Source organism: Clupea harengus, chromosome 6, assembly GCF_900700415.2.
Source record: "Clupea harengus chromosome 6, Ch_v2.0.2, whole genome shotgun sequence".
Taxonomy (NCBI): Eukaryota; Metazoa; Chordata; class Actinopteri; order Clupeiformes; family Clupeidae; genus Clupea; species Clupea harengus.
Genome location: NC_045157.1, coordinates 26,344,210 through 26,362,624, shown reverse-complemented (window position 1 = coordinate 26,362,624; position 18,415 = coordinate 26,344,210). Strand labels below are relative to the sequence as shown.

The window sequence follows — 18,415 nt, the reverse complement described above, 5'->3', positions numbered from 1 at the left end:
CTTTTGTGTGTGTCAAAACTGACTGATGTGATTTATGAAGAAAATGCACACCTACTCATATTAATACCTAACTAAGTGCATAAAATGTGACATTTGACAACTTTCCAATTTATTTTCACTCATAAATCTCTCTATTACAGTCTTGGACAACCATTTTTGAGAGCAGATACAATAAATGTAACAATGTTAAAAAAAACCCTGAAAAAACCTATAAATCCTAGTATAATTTATTTTATCCATTCAAGCAGGTAGGGTGAAGGATGCCATGAATCCTTTATTTTTTAGTTAGAGTTTTCCTTGAGTTTAAAAAGACTTACATTCCGGTCAAAAATGACCATTTTTAAACTTAACATGAGGGTTAAATGTCTTTCCTTTACAAGAAGGGTGGATTAGGAGACTGTGGATGAAGACTAAGGCTACATCCACACTAAGACATTTTTAGTTTTAAAGGATCACTTTTGCTACATTTACACCAGGCGTCCATTCTCGTCATTTTCGAGCCCCAGAAACTGAGACTTTTGGAAACACTGCTGGCCCCGTTTCAGTTTGAACTCCGGGGTTGTGTTTTAGTCTGGTCGGGCTAAGACATAGACTTTTGGACACGATGACGCAGACATCCACACTCGCTTCCTGGCTGGGTCTTATGAGTGACAACATATCCTTCCCTGATTCATCATGCTCCCATCATGTGACCCATTTCCGGAAGGGTTTTTCTGTTTTCAGGCATGTTGGTATGGACAGAGATTAATTCTGATATGGAGCTAAACCGCTCCACTGAACAGAGATTGTTTTCATTTTAAAACATTGTTTTAGGTGTCTCTGTTGTTATCTCTGGTAGTGGCATGTGTCCTAACCCATCATGAGTATGGAGGGAGGAGAGTCTGGGATCCCAGACACCACTTTCAAGCCTTCTGGAGGTATCGTGGGCCTAACTCAATGAAATACTGATGAAGGAGGGTGCCTGCTTGAAAACCCCATTGAAATGCTCACGAAGGCAGCTTTGTGCTAAGGTTCTATGGTTGGGTAGTCATGCTGTGTTTAGCACTTGTGGGCTACAGACAGCGCATGTTGTACTGTAGGAGGGCCTACAGATCCCGGGTAAAACATGTGGCTCGTGCTGCGGCTGTCACCAGCCAGTTGTGTGTCACTGTTTTATCCTGCTGTTCAGGATCTATGGTTGGGCTGTTGGTATATTGCTTAGGTTGGGCTGTTGGGTATGAGTACTTGCATGTGACAGTGAGATGACTGGCCACTGTGGGAAGTCCCCAATCAATAGCACACAGAATTTAACATCTTTTCCTGAGTATAACCAAAAGAAATATCACGTGAGATTTTTTTGTCAATGTTCAAAGTCAACCCCCTTATTATCTGCTCAGTCCAAATAGAACACAAGCCCCATTCCTGCATTTTTAGAGTGGATTATGTGCATTTCTCTTTAAATGCTTTAGTTTCAACGCTCCATGGGATAGATCCTCTTGTTTCTATGGCAACTCATGTGCCACACAATACATTGAAAATTAACACTGTGTGTGTACCATACATGCCCCCTTTCTCTCTCTCTCTCTCTCTCTCGCTCTCTCACACACACACACACACACACACACACACACACACACACACACACACACACACACACACACACACACACACACACACACACACACACACACACACACACACACACACACACACACACACAGAGAGAGAGAGAGAGGCAGCCTGCCTCCACCTGAAGCAATCCATCAACAACCTCCTATACAGGGAGTGCAATTCAATTTGGAGCAGGCTTAATTGTCACGTGGTGAAAGGAACCCTAACCGAGTGAGCATATGTATCTGAATCATTCCCACTCGGAGTGGAGAAAGGTTTCTTGCTTTGCTCTGGCCATTGATCTGTGCCGGCACTGAGCGCATCTCCACCCTTGAGGATGCTAAAATCGGTGGGTGGGCGGGAACCTATTGCATTAGCATATCCCCAGGGCGGTGGAGCTTGCTAGTGCCATCCATCTGTCAAACTCTGCTCAATCTTGGAGACCCCTGCGAGAGCACAGGGCGCGTTGCACCTAAACAATATATTCATGGAATGGCAAAACACCTGCTGAATATCTCATCAGACTTCCAATCAATCGGTTCATTCAAAACGATAAGAATTCTTACTACTGTTATAAATTCAATGTCCAGAATGGCTGTGAGATGGCACACTCCTCGCTGCCGAATGAACAACAGTCCTCTTTTAATATTCAAGTACTATAATAGCATTCATCAAAGATCATCATGCAAAGCAGCCTTATTATGCGATGATGGCTTGACCGTAGTGTCATGGTAGACCTGGACTCTGTCAGATTCCCCACAGAAGTGAAAGAAGAATCTCAGCCTTTGCTACACTCTGCTGGAGGTTTAGCAGCTCCCCTGTGTCTTATTTGAATAATTCAGCTCCCATACCTTCCTTGAATGTGAATGCTGTTCCACTCCCCCGTATTCCCCTCCACATTACACATGCGCAAGATCCATACTCCACAGAGAGGTGCTTCCCAAAGCTCTGATCTTGATTGAATTTCAGACACTGCTCTCCGCTGTCTGTATAGTGTGTACAGTGGCCGTGTGGAATGGGGATAACAGCCTCCATTTTAAGAAAGCCCTTCAGGAGCAATACTCTCATCACACATGGTGTCTAGAGGGACAAGCATGTTATTCTTTTTTTTCATACCATATATGAACAAGAAAGGAATTCTATTTGGTTCTTTCTCTCTACAGTATTCACTGTTATGGGGAATTATTGAATGTAGGGTGTTTTCAACACATTCACTCTTACCATTTAATTTTAGCAGGATAATTCCACTTCCTTTACTTCTAAACTTCTATCTTGGTCAATAAGAGGTAGCCATACATGCTATATGGGGATTGTAGCAGCACAGTCAAGGCTATCCAGATCTGTCATCATTTCATATGATATTGCTTTCAATTATTTTATATTAGCTTTCATATTATTAAATACATTTTTGTGTTTATTAAATCTTTCAACGGATATTGAAGGAGGATATATTTGCAGATAGCCCAATGTATATACTAGACTGTCTGGTGATCCTTGATTTAGCAATTTGAATAAAAGTCATGTTAAATAGTATTATGTAACAACGCTGTATGTAGTATATTATGTAGTAACTAGCATCCTCTGAAAGGGTCAGTCCTGCTGTTCATTCATTCATTCATTCATTCATGTTTGTCTTAAGGGCTACAAATACTTCGCAACTTACTTAGCTATGATGCAGCAGTGTGGAAATTGGTGAACAAATGAGCAATGATTGTTGAATTTGAGTTTGAATTTGATGTGTTTTCAAAACCACATTACTTCTACTTCCCTGTTCAACAAGCATGTTATAGCGCCATTTCAAAGCATTAGGTCCGCTCTTTCATTTGTTACCTGTTTCATGTCTACACAATAATGACCTTGTCGTGTAGATAGATACAGAAATTTCAGGTAATTTCAAAACCGGATGACTTCACAATAATTTAGACGAGCAGGTAGCGTCGTTGGAAAGGGCTGGTGCTGACATTTATGTTGACATGCGATTCACGACGAGGCAATTAGTGAGATATGGAACCAAGAGTAAGGGTGTGAATACCCAACGAGTTTGGACAGAGGCTGTGTCTGTCGAGTGCTAAGAGTTAAAAACACTCTAATTCTAAATATATTCAAGTTCCGACTCCATGAGTAGCCCAGTGTGTTGTAGCAAAGTTGTTACTACACAGCACTGATGCCACATGATAACTTGTGCATAATGTATATGTTGATGGAGTATAAGACAGGATGATAACTTTGGGATTAATGTATATGTTGATGGAGTATAAGACAGGATGATAACTTTGGGCATAATGTATATGTTGAGGAGTGAAGTGTGCTGATACTTACTGGTTGAGTACGGGTGTGTAACCAGTACGGTCCTCATCAATCACTGACACCATGAGCGTGATGAGTTTGGGCCAGAAGTCCAAGTTCTTGATGGAGGGTCCCTGCTCTTCACGAGGAAGATCCTGCTTTTTGCTCTGTCAGAGGGAGAACAGAGGGAGGAGGAGGAGAGTGAAAGGGGTCAGAGAGGGGGATGGATGATAAAGGAGGATGGCATATAATCCTCCCTTCTCTGCTTCGGCTAAATTATTTAATGTAGGCAAATGACACTTGGGGGGACACTTTAAAAATATTTTTTGCATGCCAGGCTTGCTCCCAATGCTTTATATGCCAGGCTTACTCCCAAAGCTTTATTTATCTCCAGACCACACGTCTTCATGGACCACGAGCTGAGAGCGGCTGACACCCTGACCTCCCACTCAAAGAAGAGGGGGAGGAGGTGGAGGAGGAGCGCAGTGGCAAAGTAATCATCGCCATGTGTCCCCGCCTCTGACAGACACAAACATATGTCACCCAGGCTTTCTGACCTCCAGAAAAAAAGTCATTAAAAACAAATCAATAATTCACGCCTCAAAAGTTTGTCTTAACAGCGGCCCCTGATTTGGCCTTAGCACTTAAGCCATGCCTGACTTGGGGTGTTTAGCAATCACGCCCCCTTTGCCATCTGTCTTATCGCTCATCTCACTGATGCCCGGATCAGAATGCACAGTGGCATTGCCACACACTCCCATGGGCCCTCAATCAGTCAGTGAATTTACTGCATTTTAATCTGCCAAATGGACTCAGCCTGTAGGTTTGGGCGCCTGTTTCAGAAGGAAACCCATCTCCGATTGCTCCCTATGTGGGAACGCATCTTAGACATAGTCCATTAGACATGGAGGACATCCTCTGGCAGTCGCCCCACACGGTAGTAAGGGGATACATGCAGCAGCAGGCTCCTTCTTTCTCACACTCACGCTCTCTCTCTCTCTCTCTCTCTCTCTCTCTCTCTCACACACACACACAGGGTTGTACATACCATAAAATCCTGTGTTTTGACACCACAATGCAATAACTTGTTGTCCTGCCCCCTGCCTCCTAAAAAAAAGCCTCCCAGTCACAACATTCTCATCTAAACAAATGGAAACACGGGCGCAGAGCCAACTTGTTGCTGGCGTGTGCTTGGCTGTGGCAGAGACACCCAATCCCACTGATATTACAACAGCCAGTCCAGCCTCCTTCACCCTGGCATTTGTTGATTTACAAAAGCACTCATCGGCGGTGACAGAGTCCCACTGCTGGCGTGTCTCATTAGTTTAGCCGAGCGCATGAGTCACCAGGGAGGTGGAGGTGTGATGGCTCGCAGCTGTAATCACCTGTTGGGACAGTGACGAGAGCTGGGATTAAATCTCTTTCACTACCACTGTCTGCTCCATTCCTCCACGTGGGGGGAAATGACGGCTCACACTGAAAGTCAGGCACTATAAGTTACATATGAGATTTCAGAAAGTCCGTGTTCTTGCTGCTGTATGTAGAGAGGTGATAGGTGGCATTTGTACTGACTCTCCACAACTCCATTTCCTTCTACCTACAGAAACTCTAGCATCCCGTTATATGCACACGCTATATACAGAAAAAGTAATGTAAGCAAGCAAAACAGCATTTTATTTTTTATTTTTCACTGTGCCATATCTCCTGCTTATTACCATAGCCTCTGTGATATCCCACTGGCAGCACGAGGCACAAACATCCACCACACCGAAATGCCAGATGCACACAATCTCTCCTGAGATATTGCAAGTGTCCATTAAGATTAATGGACTAATGTTTGGAATCCATGATGGTGATGTTACTCCCTCCCCGGATGTCTGTTTGCCGAGAAAACAGCTTTCATTTGGGAAGATGCTATCTGTCGCCGTGTGCGGCGGAGCGTTGGAATGCCACTCACATGCCCGTGTGTATTTGTGTGGGGGGGAGAAATGGAGTAGCTTGATTAATAGAAAACCATGTTCCAAAATGAGGCCTGTCCCCTACAGGGCGTTGAGTAATACGTTTTCAATTATTTAACAAGCTTCAGCGTAATGGCTACACCCCAGGCTCCATGGGTGATGGTAGAGGAGAGTTTAGGGTGAATGAGGAAACCATAAGAGGTCATTTATCTGCCGTGCAGAAACAAGAGAAACCATTAGAATGAATACAAACGCCTCAGTGTGAGGTGATGTAATTCAGTGTTCGACAGCATCTCACCTCACGTGTACATATGACGCCCAGCAGAGCACTGACGCACTTACTGCGGCCAGAAACAGCAGGAACCCAAATTAGCCTACGTTAACCCCTCCTTCCTTTTCATTCATGGCTTTTTCAAACTAAATAGCAGTTGTCACAGACTCTGTCTTGCACACACTCCATTCGCCTGACGCACACTCTCTCGGCCGAGGAGCCAGCTGGTTATTTCATTTTCAAAGAGGAAACGTCCTTAAGAGCCTTCCCTGCAACTCAGCTGTGATTCAGCTCCCTGGAGCACAAGAGGAGGTGAGCAGTACCCCTCTCCGTCATGCGGCGTGATTCCCTGTGACTGGGCCGTGGCGATGTTTGGCCTGTGACTAGCCCTGGTGGTGTTTGGCCCTGTGAGGTGGGCTTGCTGCTGTGCTCGTGCGCTCAGATGCGGGGCTGTCAGATCACTGCAGCATGACCGAGCTCCTCCTATACACCATGCTGACACAATGGAGTCCAGCACGAGCAGCTGTCTGCCGACGCCTTCACACAGGGGAGGGTTGAGGTCCAGCGGCCAAGAGGGCATGCTGACAGTGCACTCATCCAGCTCTCGCCACTCGTCCGTCCACCTGGGAGGAGGAACTGAGGGCCAGGTAGGACACTCACGGGGGTTTCTAACCAGATCGGCCTAATTGGTGGCATAAATAATGGAGCCCGTGACACCTCAGGAGGAGGATCTGCTATGCAAAACACTGTGTGTGTGTGTGTGTGTGTGTGTGTGTGTGTGTGTGTGTGTGTGTGTGTGTGTGTGTGTGTGTGTGTGTGTGTGTATGTGTGTGTGAAGGACACTGAAGGTGGTGTATTTTATATGAGATTTAATACAGTCAAAGCTGCCTCTTCCCTCTGATCTGCCCTCCTCTCTCCAACTTATAAATATGTTAAATACCGTAAACCTCCTCACCTTCCTTTGTGTCATTGAGGCGGGAGAAAAGGAAGCTGTAATTTGTGACTTTTCTAATTCTGGCCCACTCCTGCGTTCCCTCAGGCTCCTCACTCCTCCCCTGCACCTCTCTGCCCCTGCCATGATAATTACCAAGCTGAGGGCTGCGCTGGCCGGCCGCCGCGGTGTAACAGTAAGACAGGAGAGGTGCGGCGTTTGGCCAGACCACAGATCCAGTCATGAGCTGCATGCAGTCACTGCCAACCCAGTATCTCGATCCTTAATCGCTTATCTCTAGTCACCAGAACAGCTATCTGTTCTAACAAGGTGGGGAAAGGAAGTACTAAAAGGAATACAGCTTGTGAGGCTGTGTTCACTGTCCTGAATCTTGAACTACTGACAAAGGCTTGAATTAACAATGTTACCTCATAGAATTTCCACCAAACGCACACACACTGTGCGCGTGTACACACATACACACTCACACACAAAATCTTTCACACACACACAGTCACACACATACTAAATGGCTAAAGCCCAGTGAATTTCCCAAGGGGATTTCACCAAATGCATTTCCTCTCTAACCCCCAGGCTGTTCAAGCCTCCCTCTCAAAATGCTTGTTTTGACTAACTATTAAAAAAACATGCGTGCTGCTGCATCCTGAAATATTAGATTTTTTTTGTAAAGGGATTCACACATTTAGCAAGTTCTTCATTAAATAACTAACCTCAATATTGTGCTGCTTTTTAACAGTCACCCATACTCTCAAAGGCTGATTAACATGAGCCATCACTATTTGTCACAGTAGTCTACAAGTACGTGCTTCAAATTAAGGGCTAATTTGCAAGCTGCGCATAACACTTTTTTACTGTACATGTCAGTATGCCGTGCCCCATGAAAGCTGACTTCCCCCTCGTTGGTGTCGCCCGTCACGTGATCCGCCCGCAAGAGTCTCCCAACATGACTCAGCAACGCCACCTCCACAAACAGACTTCCCTAATTGTCCCATTACTGCCTTCATTTTCCTGTAGCTATTAAATGAATTAAAAGCTAAGCAGCTGAATATTTACTGCCTGATATAAGTGACTAACACAAAGCTAAGGCCTCACATGACCACTGCCTCGTGACAGCACATTAGCTCACCTAAACACATTGCTTCGAGTGCATATACGAAACAGCGTTTGAAGAGGGAGAGCGGCTCCATAAGATGCATCAGTGTTGAGGTGTATTTATGTTGACATTGTTTAAAAAAAGGGATTTGTGTGGGCAGTGCAGCAAACCCCCACTGGCAAACTCGAAAGCCGTGTATTCTCATAAAGCACGCTTGCCCGTAAACAACCTAGGCAAACAACTCCCGCTGCCTTTAGTCAAACATATTTCAGCCAGCCTGCCAATCACAATGCTTTTGAACAGCTTCCAGAGCTATAGTTCTTTTAAAAACAAATGTTAGTCATTGTGTGAGTAAATATAGAAATATATGCATTCACACACACACACACACACACACACACACACACACACACACACACACACACACACACACACACACACACACACACACACACACACACACAAACACAAACACAAACACTCAGAGAGAAAGAGAGAAGGAGAGAGAGAGAGAGATTCACTGAATTTGCTTAGATAAAATGCTCTGCCATCTCCTTTATCACAGTAATCTAGCGGAGTGCAGTCAGCCATGTTGCCTCTGACACAAGGTTTATTCTGCAGGATGATAGTCCCCTTTGAACAATACCTGTGAGCTTAAGGTTTCTTGTTTTATTTCTACGTTGGCTTCTGTCCAAGGCATTATAGGTTTTCCATTTCAGGGGGGCATCACATAAAAATCACTGTGCGTGGGATTCTGGCCACTGGAGAGTTTTTTTGACGGGAGTGTGTGATGCCGCGGGCACCACCGCTCCTGCCCTCAATGCTGCTATGCTCCATGGAATGGGAGCTCACTACTACCCCCCCCCCCCCCCCCAACCCACATACACAGCCCCTTGCTCCCCTTCATTCTCTGTTTAAAATTCTGCCCCTTGCTGACAGGCTTTGCTTGCTCAATTGAGCCTCTTCCTGACCCCTGCCGACCAGAGTTTGGAGTGCTTCCCTTTTCTTTTTTTTTTGTCCTATAGTTGTTACGTAACGTGCCTCCTTCTCTTAGGAGACGAGAGTGGGGGGCAGACAATGAGCCAGAGCCTGCGACGGATGCACTTTTACTTCTCCACAGGGCCTGCTGGGAGTCTGTCAGCTGGTGAAAGCACCCAAATTATTCCCCTTTGAGACCAAGAGCCAATACAGCTCTTTCCATCAGCTGCAACACGCTCCGCTTAGGCCAGGGCCTGTGCCAGGTCAAAGGGGCTGCCTGCTCCAAGAGAACAGTGCTCCCTGTGCAGATCAGGACCAGAGCTGGAGCGCTACTGGAAGGGTTGCAAGGCTTTCTCCTCGTTGGCAGTGGCCTGAGTTTGATTAACTGGATTACTATTTTTTTTAGGCATCAGTGTAATTAGGGAGAGCATCTATCTTTCAGCTGGGGTAATTGCAAACAGCCCCTCAGGCTGTCTGAACAAAGGAAGTGGAGCGACTGTTATTCAGCTTCAGAATTTATTGCATCCTATTACTGCCCGGGAGAATGTACACTGCCGCCATGTTTGGCTCATGGTGGCTATATAAAAAATGGCACTGCAATGGTCACCTACTCTAAGATCATATGCAAGGCTAAAAAGGAAAATATTTTTTTTGGCTCTGATTTATGAAATACTAGCACTGTTTGTCAGCCAGGGCTTTGTCAAATGCTATTCCCTATCTGAAAACAGCATCCAAAACATAGTCAACATCAAGAAACGCTGACGCATAAATACACCACCACAATTTAATTTCCTCCGTTTGATGTTTCAAACACATCTGGTACATGATTCTCTATTGCTATTCTGGCAGCTGATCTGGGAGGGTACGTCATGGGTTTGATTTGTGGAAGTAAAGGGACATTGGTCATCATCATCATCATCACCACCATAGTCATCCAAGGATTATGACTCGATTGTTGATGTTAAGCCCTTTGTTGATCCAGTGGCCATCCACTGAATGGTCTCTGTGGCTCGGTGAAGTTAACTGTGAAGAGGCATCAGTGGCATACACTGTGTGTGTGACGTGTCCTGTATATTAGTGACTTCATGGACCGTGGAGAGCTGAGAAGAGTCATGAGAGCCTGAGGCATCTTCAGCAATGCCTGAATATAATGTTGACACACACAATATTGATTTAATTAGACAGGAGAGCAACATGGATAGAAATCGCTCTCTCTGTCTGTCTGTCTCTTACATACACACACACAGCCACACACGAACACACACACACACATACACACACACACACACACACACACGGAGCGAGAGGGAGAGGTAAAGAAAAAGAGAGAAAGTAATTGACATATCCACAAATACCCACACATCTTCTGAAAAGTTCATGCACCACACAAACTAATGCAAACAGCCACAATTACACACCCACACACGAACACACACACACACACGAACACACACACACACACACACACACACACACACACACACACACACACACACACACACAAACACACACTGTATGCATCCATACGTGTCCCCAGAGTGCGAACACAGTCACACAGAGTGCATGAAGACATGAGGTGCACAGAGGGGACTGTCGTTCCAGTCTCAGCCTCTCTCTCTCTCTCTCTCTCCCTCCCTGTCCGATGGGGATTAGTGGAGATGTGTTGGCCCTCTCACCCCAGACGATCCTTCGCTCCCAGCCCCACGCAGCCCACTCGCACTGGCCTGTGAGGACCGTGCTGGAGTCAGGGCAAAAGCGCAACTCAACCCCAGCTCCAGATACTGTGTGCAGACGTCCTGCTCACAGTTCATCCACCCACGAGCACAGGCCACAGCACCATGGCAGTATATGGTATACAGATCACATGGCCACAGCACCATGGCAGTATATGGTATACAGATCACATGGCCACAGCACCATGGCAGTATATGGTATACAGATCACATGGCCACAGCACCATGGCAGTATATGGTATACAGATCACATGGCCACAGCACCATGGCAGTATATGATATACAGATCGCCTGTTCAGGAGCACATGGCCACAGCACCATGGCTTATATGGTATACAGATCGCCTGTTCAGCTGTGCACAGTCAGGGCTGCCTGATTATGATGGTTCTAACTGTTCATTAATGTGACTCCAGAGGATAGCAACACTTTCTACTGGTTGTGCAAGGATGCATAATCACGAATTAGCCCTTGCATTACTTATAGTAATTATCCAATATGGTCCGTTCAACCAGAGAGCACCGCGCAAGATCGTCTCATGCCGCATGGTGGGGAGATATACAGTATGTGTTGTATGGGTGTGTTAGAATCACATCAAAAAGTGTTGACCTCTTACAGTGTAGTGTTCTCTACAGACAAACGTATTTGAACTGCTGCCTTGTAAAAAACATTTCTTCTGCAAACATAAAACATAAGGATGTATGACTCATACAAAGGTCCTGAATAAAAGCAAACATGTTTCACTTGGGTGAACACACAGAATGTTCCACAGCTAGGAAGGCAGTTTTTATGCATATCTCAGATTCAGAGAAAAAGAATGGGATTTCTGACATGTCTCTTTATCTGAACATACAGCTGTTTAATGTATGCTCTATACAATGCTCTATAGGGGTAGCTGGATTTAAACAATGCCACATGTGAGAGCTAAAGTGTCCTCTGCAGATGATACTAAAGTTATTGATAATAAGAAACTTCATTCATCAGAGAAAAGCTTGGAGTCCTGATGTTCAATGAATCAATGAATGCTATTCCTCTAATTTGAAACTTAGCACCAAATGTATGTTGATGCAGCATGCTTAGCTAAAGCTGATGTGGATTCTGGAAGTGATCAAAGTGTCAAACTGCAGTGTTCCCTGGCTAAAAAAAAAAAATAAAAAAAAAAAATATATATATATGTATTTCACAATGTACATCATGACACACTGCGTAAGAGGGAAAGCAAATTTGGTTTATTCTAATGCATGTCTGCGCTATTTCTTTTGGTACATATTGCATATACATGTACATACTCATTGCACTGTACAGACAGTAACTGAAGTGTTTACAATAGGGCCTCTGGCAAAGCATGGGCACACTGGGTGGAGACAAATGCACTTTAGTCCCTGGGGGCTTGTGGAAGTAAATGGGTATAACAGGCTGATTAACATGCTATCATGGTTCACTTCCCTGGTGTCAATACACTGAATAAATCAGATACACGTCATATGCAAACTCAGCAGCCACAGTATGTATACAGCTGTGCAGATTATCCTGTCATGTGAGAGTGGGATTACAGAATATTCTGGAAATAATGCTGCTCAGATGACACATAAATTAACCTGATGAAAATCCAACTGAACGTTAAGCTCTTACCTGGTCAAGCAGCTGGTTGTAGAGTTCATGGCAGTTGTCAAAGATGTATTTGTATGTGGAGTCCAAGCATGCGCGCACACAGTCCTTCACCACCTGACTCGCCCTGGGGGGGCTCTGCAGCTCCTGGACCTGAAAAGACCCAAATGAATGAAATCCATTAATGAGTGGGTGTTCATAGGGAAATATCACTTCTTCTAAATGTCAAGACATGGCCAAGACAGATAGACGAACATTACATTGCAGTGAATCTTTAATGTGTTTCACTTTCTGAGAGGAAATACCGGGTCCAAGTGATACGTCTTGGCCACCCTTGTGCTGGGGTACATGTATGTGACAGAACCCACCCTTGTGCTGGGGTACATGTATGTGACAGGCCCGGCTGCAAGGCTAACTACCCATAATGCAGTGTGACAGCGTGGGCTTTCATTCCTTGCCTCGCAGCGCTCTCACGGTGGGCGGGGCTCCGGCTGCCATTTTAGCCGCGCATGGCCGAGCCGCTCTTATACCGCTCTTATACATCCTGCCTGTCAATGCAGCGGCAGGCAGGCGGGCGCAGCGTGGGGGCTTATTTTAGATTAGCCAACACACAACTCACGTATGTGAGCAGCCAGAGGATTAAGTCACAGTGGCAAAGCGAAAAGGGCACAGGGAGATAAACACACACACATACTACACAGACTATACGACAACTCCGTGCTCACAAAGTGAGCGCACCGCGTTGCGTAACCGTGCCCTGCGTCGCACCAACCCTGCACTCTCCTGTGTTCAATCATGCATCAGCGAGGTACAGTATCCAGTGCAATCAAAGGTGTGCATAATGCTGTGTATAATTTTCACTGCCGCGAATAAAAAGGAATCAATGACTGCTGTTTTTAATACATCCAGTGTTGTCTGCTGCTCAGAAGATAGTAAATTAAACTTAACGAAGGCCAAAAAAAATCAATTACTGTTTATGCATACTATTGGATATGGAACATTTTTCATGAGGCTTATTGACCTGCATTGAAAACCTGAGAGATCAATTAAGCAGGACTCCAATTGCATAAAATATTCATACACCCCCAACTGACTGCTCTTAGTCAATGGGTAAGCGTGTGTGTGTGAACGCCAGGCTTTCGAAATGTCTCCCGTTTCATGTATGACATTGTAAATTACTAGTGGCTCAATACAATGCACATGCTAGCATTCATGCAATTGTCACGCTAGCAAACATCCTTCTTTATCGATATGTTCCTTGTCAATATCTCAGATTCTATTGTGACATACAAGATACTCTTGTGGTCTTCCTTAAAATATTTTATTGTCACAATTTAGCTGACAAAGAGTTTTGTGAGCATTACTGTTGTAGCAAGCCTTGCAAACACTGAACAACATAATGAAAGGCGCTACATAAAATCACTGTATCAAACACCAAGTGCAAAAGGAAATCACAAATGGACCCAGACAACTGCTCCTTCACTAAAATGACTCAAAGAAGATCTCAGCAGTAATCCAGCTTTGTGGGCCACAAAGCACCTTTGCTGACAGCCCAATTATGATAATGGCTGAAAAATTAAAGCCAATCTGAGATGTCAGCAAGTGCAACAGCAAATCTCCAACATATTGTAAATTAGCCCTAACTAGCACAGAGAGTAATGCTGCCAACCCACTTCATGCCTGGTGCTGAGGTACGGAGTGAAGATGAAAGCCAATTCACCAGGACTCAGGGTACTAGGATACAGATTCTTACCAGTAAGAGAGGGAGGCAGCAGAGATAGCTGTACAGGCAGGAACAGTAGGCCAACATATTTGGTATACAGTTTCATTCATTTTAATCCTCAGTGGCTCGATTCTTAATCTCCATCAACACAGCTGCGCCTTAATGTTAGTGCCAAGGAAGTTCTACTGCCATAAATGGTATAATGGATATTAAATGGATACAGACACACAGGCCAAATAGTACTACCTGCAGTTCAACCTCTCAATTAATTTATTTTAACCTGAGAGAAATGTACCCCCTTCCCTCTGAGTCATTGCAGGTCTTAATGTCTCCTTCACCCACGGTCATCACATCTAGCGGGCAGGAGGAGGTGAAGACAGAGAGGAAGGCACTGACCTCAATCAAGGATGAGATGCGATAAATACATGAAATCAGGGAGCCATAGAGAACAGGCAATTAAAGTGGTTATCGCTGGAACAGAGGCCTAGCTGACACACCCAAAGCTGATAGGGCTGATAAAGATCTCAGTACCTTCATCCTGAAAAAGGTGATGCTGGTTAGCAGGTCCACCGTGGACTTCAGGTCCTGCAGACGCTCTGGGTTGCCCGCAGGGAAGTTATCCTGGAAATAACAGAACATCAGTCAAATTTAGGATGTTTCTGAGTACTTCTATCCTCACAGCTGTATACCACACTTCCTTTTCAGTCAACGAGTACATGAGAATCTGACTCATCAGCAGGGAGGATGTTGTGTGATGTGTGATCTGATCACTACATCAAATCCATTTAAATCCTCATACTGTCAATTAAAATTCACTCAAAAGCATACTCGGATGCAGGTAAATACATAATTATACAGTCTACTGTAAATGATCCGTAAGAAGAGATACGTGTACTGGCCGTGAAGCCATCAGCCTGTTCAGTGTAGCATGTTATGAAGTCTTAATTTGACAGAATGAAAAAAGGCCTATGTAGCTATATGCAGTACCTGACTTACATTCCCCTGTTTTCTAATAGCAATCTTTAGCAAGCTCATATTAGTTGCAACCTTTAACTAAGCCTGCCAGTCTGCACCAGAGGAATGTTGGGTTATAATGTGAATGGTCAAAATAAGGTTGCAGCACTTTCAGTTTCCGCTTTAGCTTTGAAAATGTCAGTGGCTCCTGGAGGAAGAGTCTGGCATGAAACAAAACAGAAGCCTACTGTAAATGTATCTCAGATGGTGAATCATTTCCCTTATCAGCAGTGCATATTCACAGTTTCAACTTCAAATAATAACAGAAAAAGGCACTGGAGGGTTTTGGTGGATGCTGTCATTAGAGGCTGAATGTCAGGCTTTTTGTCCTCTTTAGGCAGTCATGTTGGAGCCTGTAATCAACGTTGTGGGGGTGAATCTAGTGGCAATGATGTTTGGCAACAGAGATACAAACAAAGGCTTTCCAACAGCCTGGGGACACAGTGAGTAAACACAAGTCATGCAGCAAAAGATGCACAGCAGCACTTTTGGGAGAGGAAGAACTGTGTTCTCAGCACCTACCATGGTGCACTACAGACTGTAACGTGATGTCTCTTTACATTCAGGTTAAAAGGACAGACACCCTGTGAACCTCAACATAATGGACAGCCTGAGGGAGCTGAGGCCCACAGAAAAAGCCTCCAGGTAAGCATCACAGCGTGTTCCTTCAGGTGCCCAGACTGCTCAGGAATGCCTAGGCTGTGGCTTCAGAGCCACGCAAATCCAGTGGAACAGGGACGGAACACTAATCACTGCCAGCCCCGCTTGAATCACTTGGATGGATAGAGGGGGGGAAACAAAACAAGGGTAAAGTGCCACTATGGCAGAAATACAGGATGGCATACGTCTCTAAACCATCTCTGTCAAATCAGTCTATATTTGAAGCTAAAGCAAACTCAATTTCCCTCAGAATTTCATTACTGGTAAATCCGTAGGATCTTCCATGCAAGACTTGGCTGGCCTGAATCGTATTACTGTCCAGTACTATTTTCCGCCACCAAAGGCGACAAGCTAGAGGTCTGTGGTGTACGATAAAGCAAGTTTAATATTCCCTGGCGGCTCTCTGTGAACATGCCAAAGCAATTTCAGAATAGGCCAGAACCAATACTGATCAGAATATGGGTGCCTGGATTTTTTTTTTTGCAGTGTTGTCTGTCTCTCTAAATAATTAGAGGACTCATCTCTCTCTATCTGAAAAGGTATTTCTTATACTGCAAAGGCACAGAGATCCTTCCTTTTAACTACATGGACAGTTGTGGAGAAGAAAAAGCTGGGTTTCTTCTCTTGTGTAGTAAATGTACAGCCATTTGATAGTTGTGGGACTGAGACAGCAATGACCTACATCTCCTTAATGGTTTGTCACAACACAAACACATTTCTCTCGGAATAAAAGGAATGTCATGGATAATGAGATTTAGTCTTTATTTTTTTTTTCTCCGATGAGATCTGTATTATCATGTGATTTCTATCTTGTATTGTGGTGAGTGTGCCAGATGGCTATCAAAACAAGCACATTGTACATATTGGATTAAATTGCAATATGCACAGCAAACACTTCTATTTGGACAAAACACACTGCAACATTAGGACAAACTGACCCACATACATACCCGATACTTTGACAAATCGATCCTCAGGGAGTTGTGCAACTGATCCAACAGCTTAACGAACTTCTCTCTCTACAAGAAAATATGCTGAATGAATGAATGATACAGTAAATGTAGGAGGCTTAGTGTGACACACAAACATTATCATGAAACATTCACTGTGGCATGAACCTGACCCCAAAGTTGGAGGCAGCGAAGCGGTCTGAAGCGGAGATGTTGGTGGTGGCTGTTGTGGTGTGCGCGAAGTAGGCATTGATGTTGGCCAACAGGTTACTCATGACCGCCGGCACCCCTGGACACATGTACTTTGCAGAGAGGCAGGAGAAGTGGCTACACAGCGAAAGGAGAAACAGAAGGGGAAGGGACAGGGGTAGAGACGGGGGAAGGAAAGACAGATTATACTACATTTTAACCTTTGAAATATTTGTTGATGGCTTTAAAAAGGCACAATGTAGCCTACTGTATACTAATGACTTATATATATATATATATATATATGCTATTATTAAAAAGGGAAGGAATTCAGGCCTTATCACCCTCCCATACTATCTACACAGCTAAACAAACAGAGCGTTTACAATAAAGTGACAGACACCTACGTCCCACATCACCTCTGGGACCCAGTGAGACTAATGAGAGTCCAATCCGGTTTGTTGATGCAGTGTTCTGCATTAAAGTGCTAGAGATGGGATGGGAATGTCCCCTGGGCCACACCAGCCCTGCTTCCCTGGGCTCAGAGGAAGCTCATTCAGGCTGGTGGGGAGGACTCATTAGGCTGTGCGATAGACAGACCGGAGAGAGAGGGAGAGAGCGAGATGGAGAGAAAGCGAGAGAGAGATGGAGAGACAGCGAGAGAGAGAGAGAGAGAGAGATGGAGAGACAGCGAGAGAGAGAGTGAGAGAAGAGAAGAGAAGAGAAGAGAAGAAAGACAGAGAAGCCTCCACATGTTTAAGGAGCAGAGAGGCAGTCCTCAGTCGTACAACACAGCAGGTCACTAAAATTAGCTTCAGCACCGCAGGGTTTATTTGGAAAATTACAGAAGAGCTACGGCAACTTCTCTATTGAGTGCAGTCCTGTTGGCAAATACACAGGCAATGAGGAACTCGCTTTAAGATTATGCCGTTGTTTCTCAGGGATCAGGGTTCCAAATTTAGATCACACTGGTGTCGAGAATGCTGTGTGATTAAACAACTTGCTTTTAAACAAGATGTTAGGGAGGTATCAGATGAGGCTGGTGCTGTAGAGCTCTCAAAACAATTAGCATGGAAGCCATAGTAGAATCACACATTCGCAGCTCATTCATACTCTACTTGTGGTTTCCACTACTAAATCCCTGTAGAAAGGACACATCAGCGCCTGAAATCTCAATAATTGCAAGAGGCGCTCAAATGTATGCACGTGCCCTAAAGGGTCTCCCGTGAATACAATGCTGTACAAGCAAACACTGTATAGACATGCCAGATACTACACATATTGCATGTACACACACACATACATAAACACTCAATGTGTACTTTGACATGATCACATCTGCTATAAACAGATTAATACATTAATCAAATATGCTGGCAGATAATGCTGTGTGCTTAAATGAATGTTGTAGTA

The 18,415-nt window shown here is 44.6% G+C and overlaps 1 protein-coding gene across 6 annotated transcripts in view; it reads right to left on the bottom strand.

The window, feature by feature from the left end:
- LOC105888990 (protein unc-13 homolog C) overlaps positions 1-18,415 on the bottom strand; it is a 101,017-nt gene that overhangs the window by 45,874 nt on the left and 36,728 nt on the right. For all 6 annotated transcript variants that reach the window (XM_031569595.2, XM_031569594.2, XM_031569597.2 and 3 more), the window contains 5 exons: positions 16,987-17,140; positions 16,814-16,882; positions 14,721-14,810; positions 12,491-12,619; positions 3,910-4,043 (listed from right to left, as the gene is read on the bottom strand). In XM_031569595.2, coding sequence (XP_031425455.1) covers positions 3,910-4,043; positions 12,491-12,619; positions 14,721-14,810; positions 16,814-16,882; positions 16,987-17,140 — 576 coding nt within the window. The remainder of the gene's footprint in view (positions 1-3,909; positions 4,044-12,490; positions 12,620-14,720; positions 14,811-16,813; positions 16,883-16,986; positions 17,141-18,415) is intronic.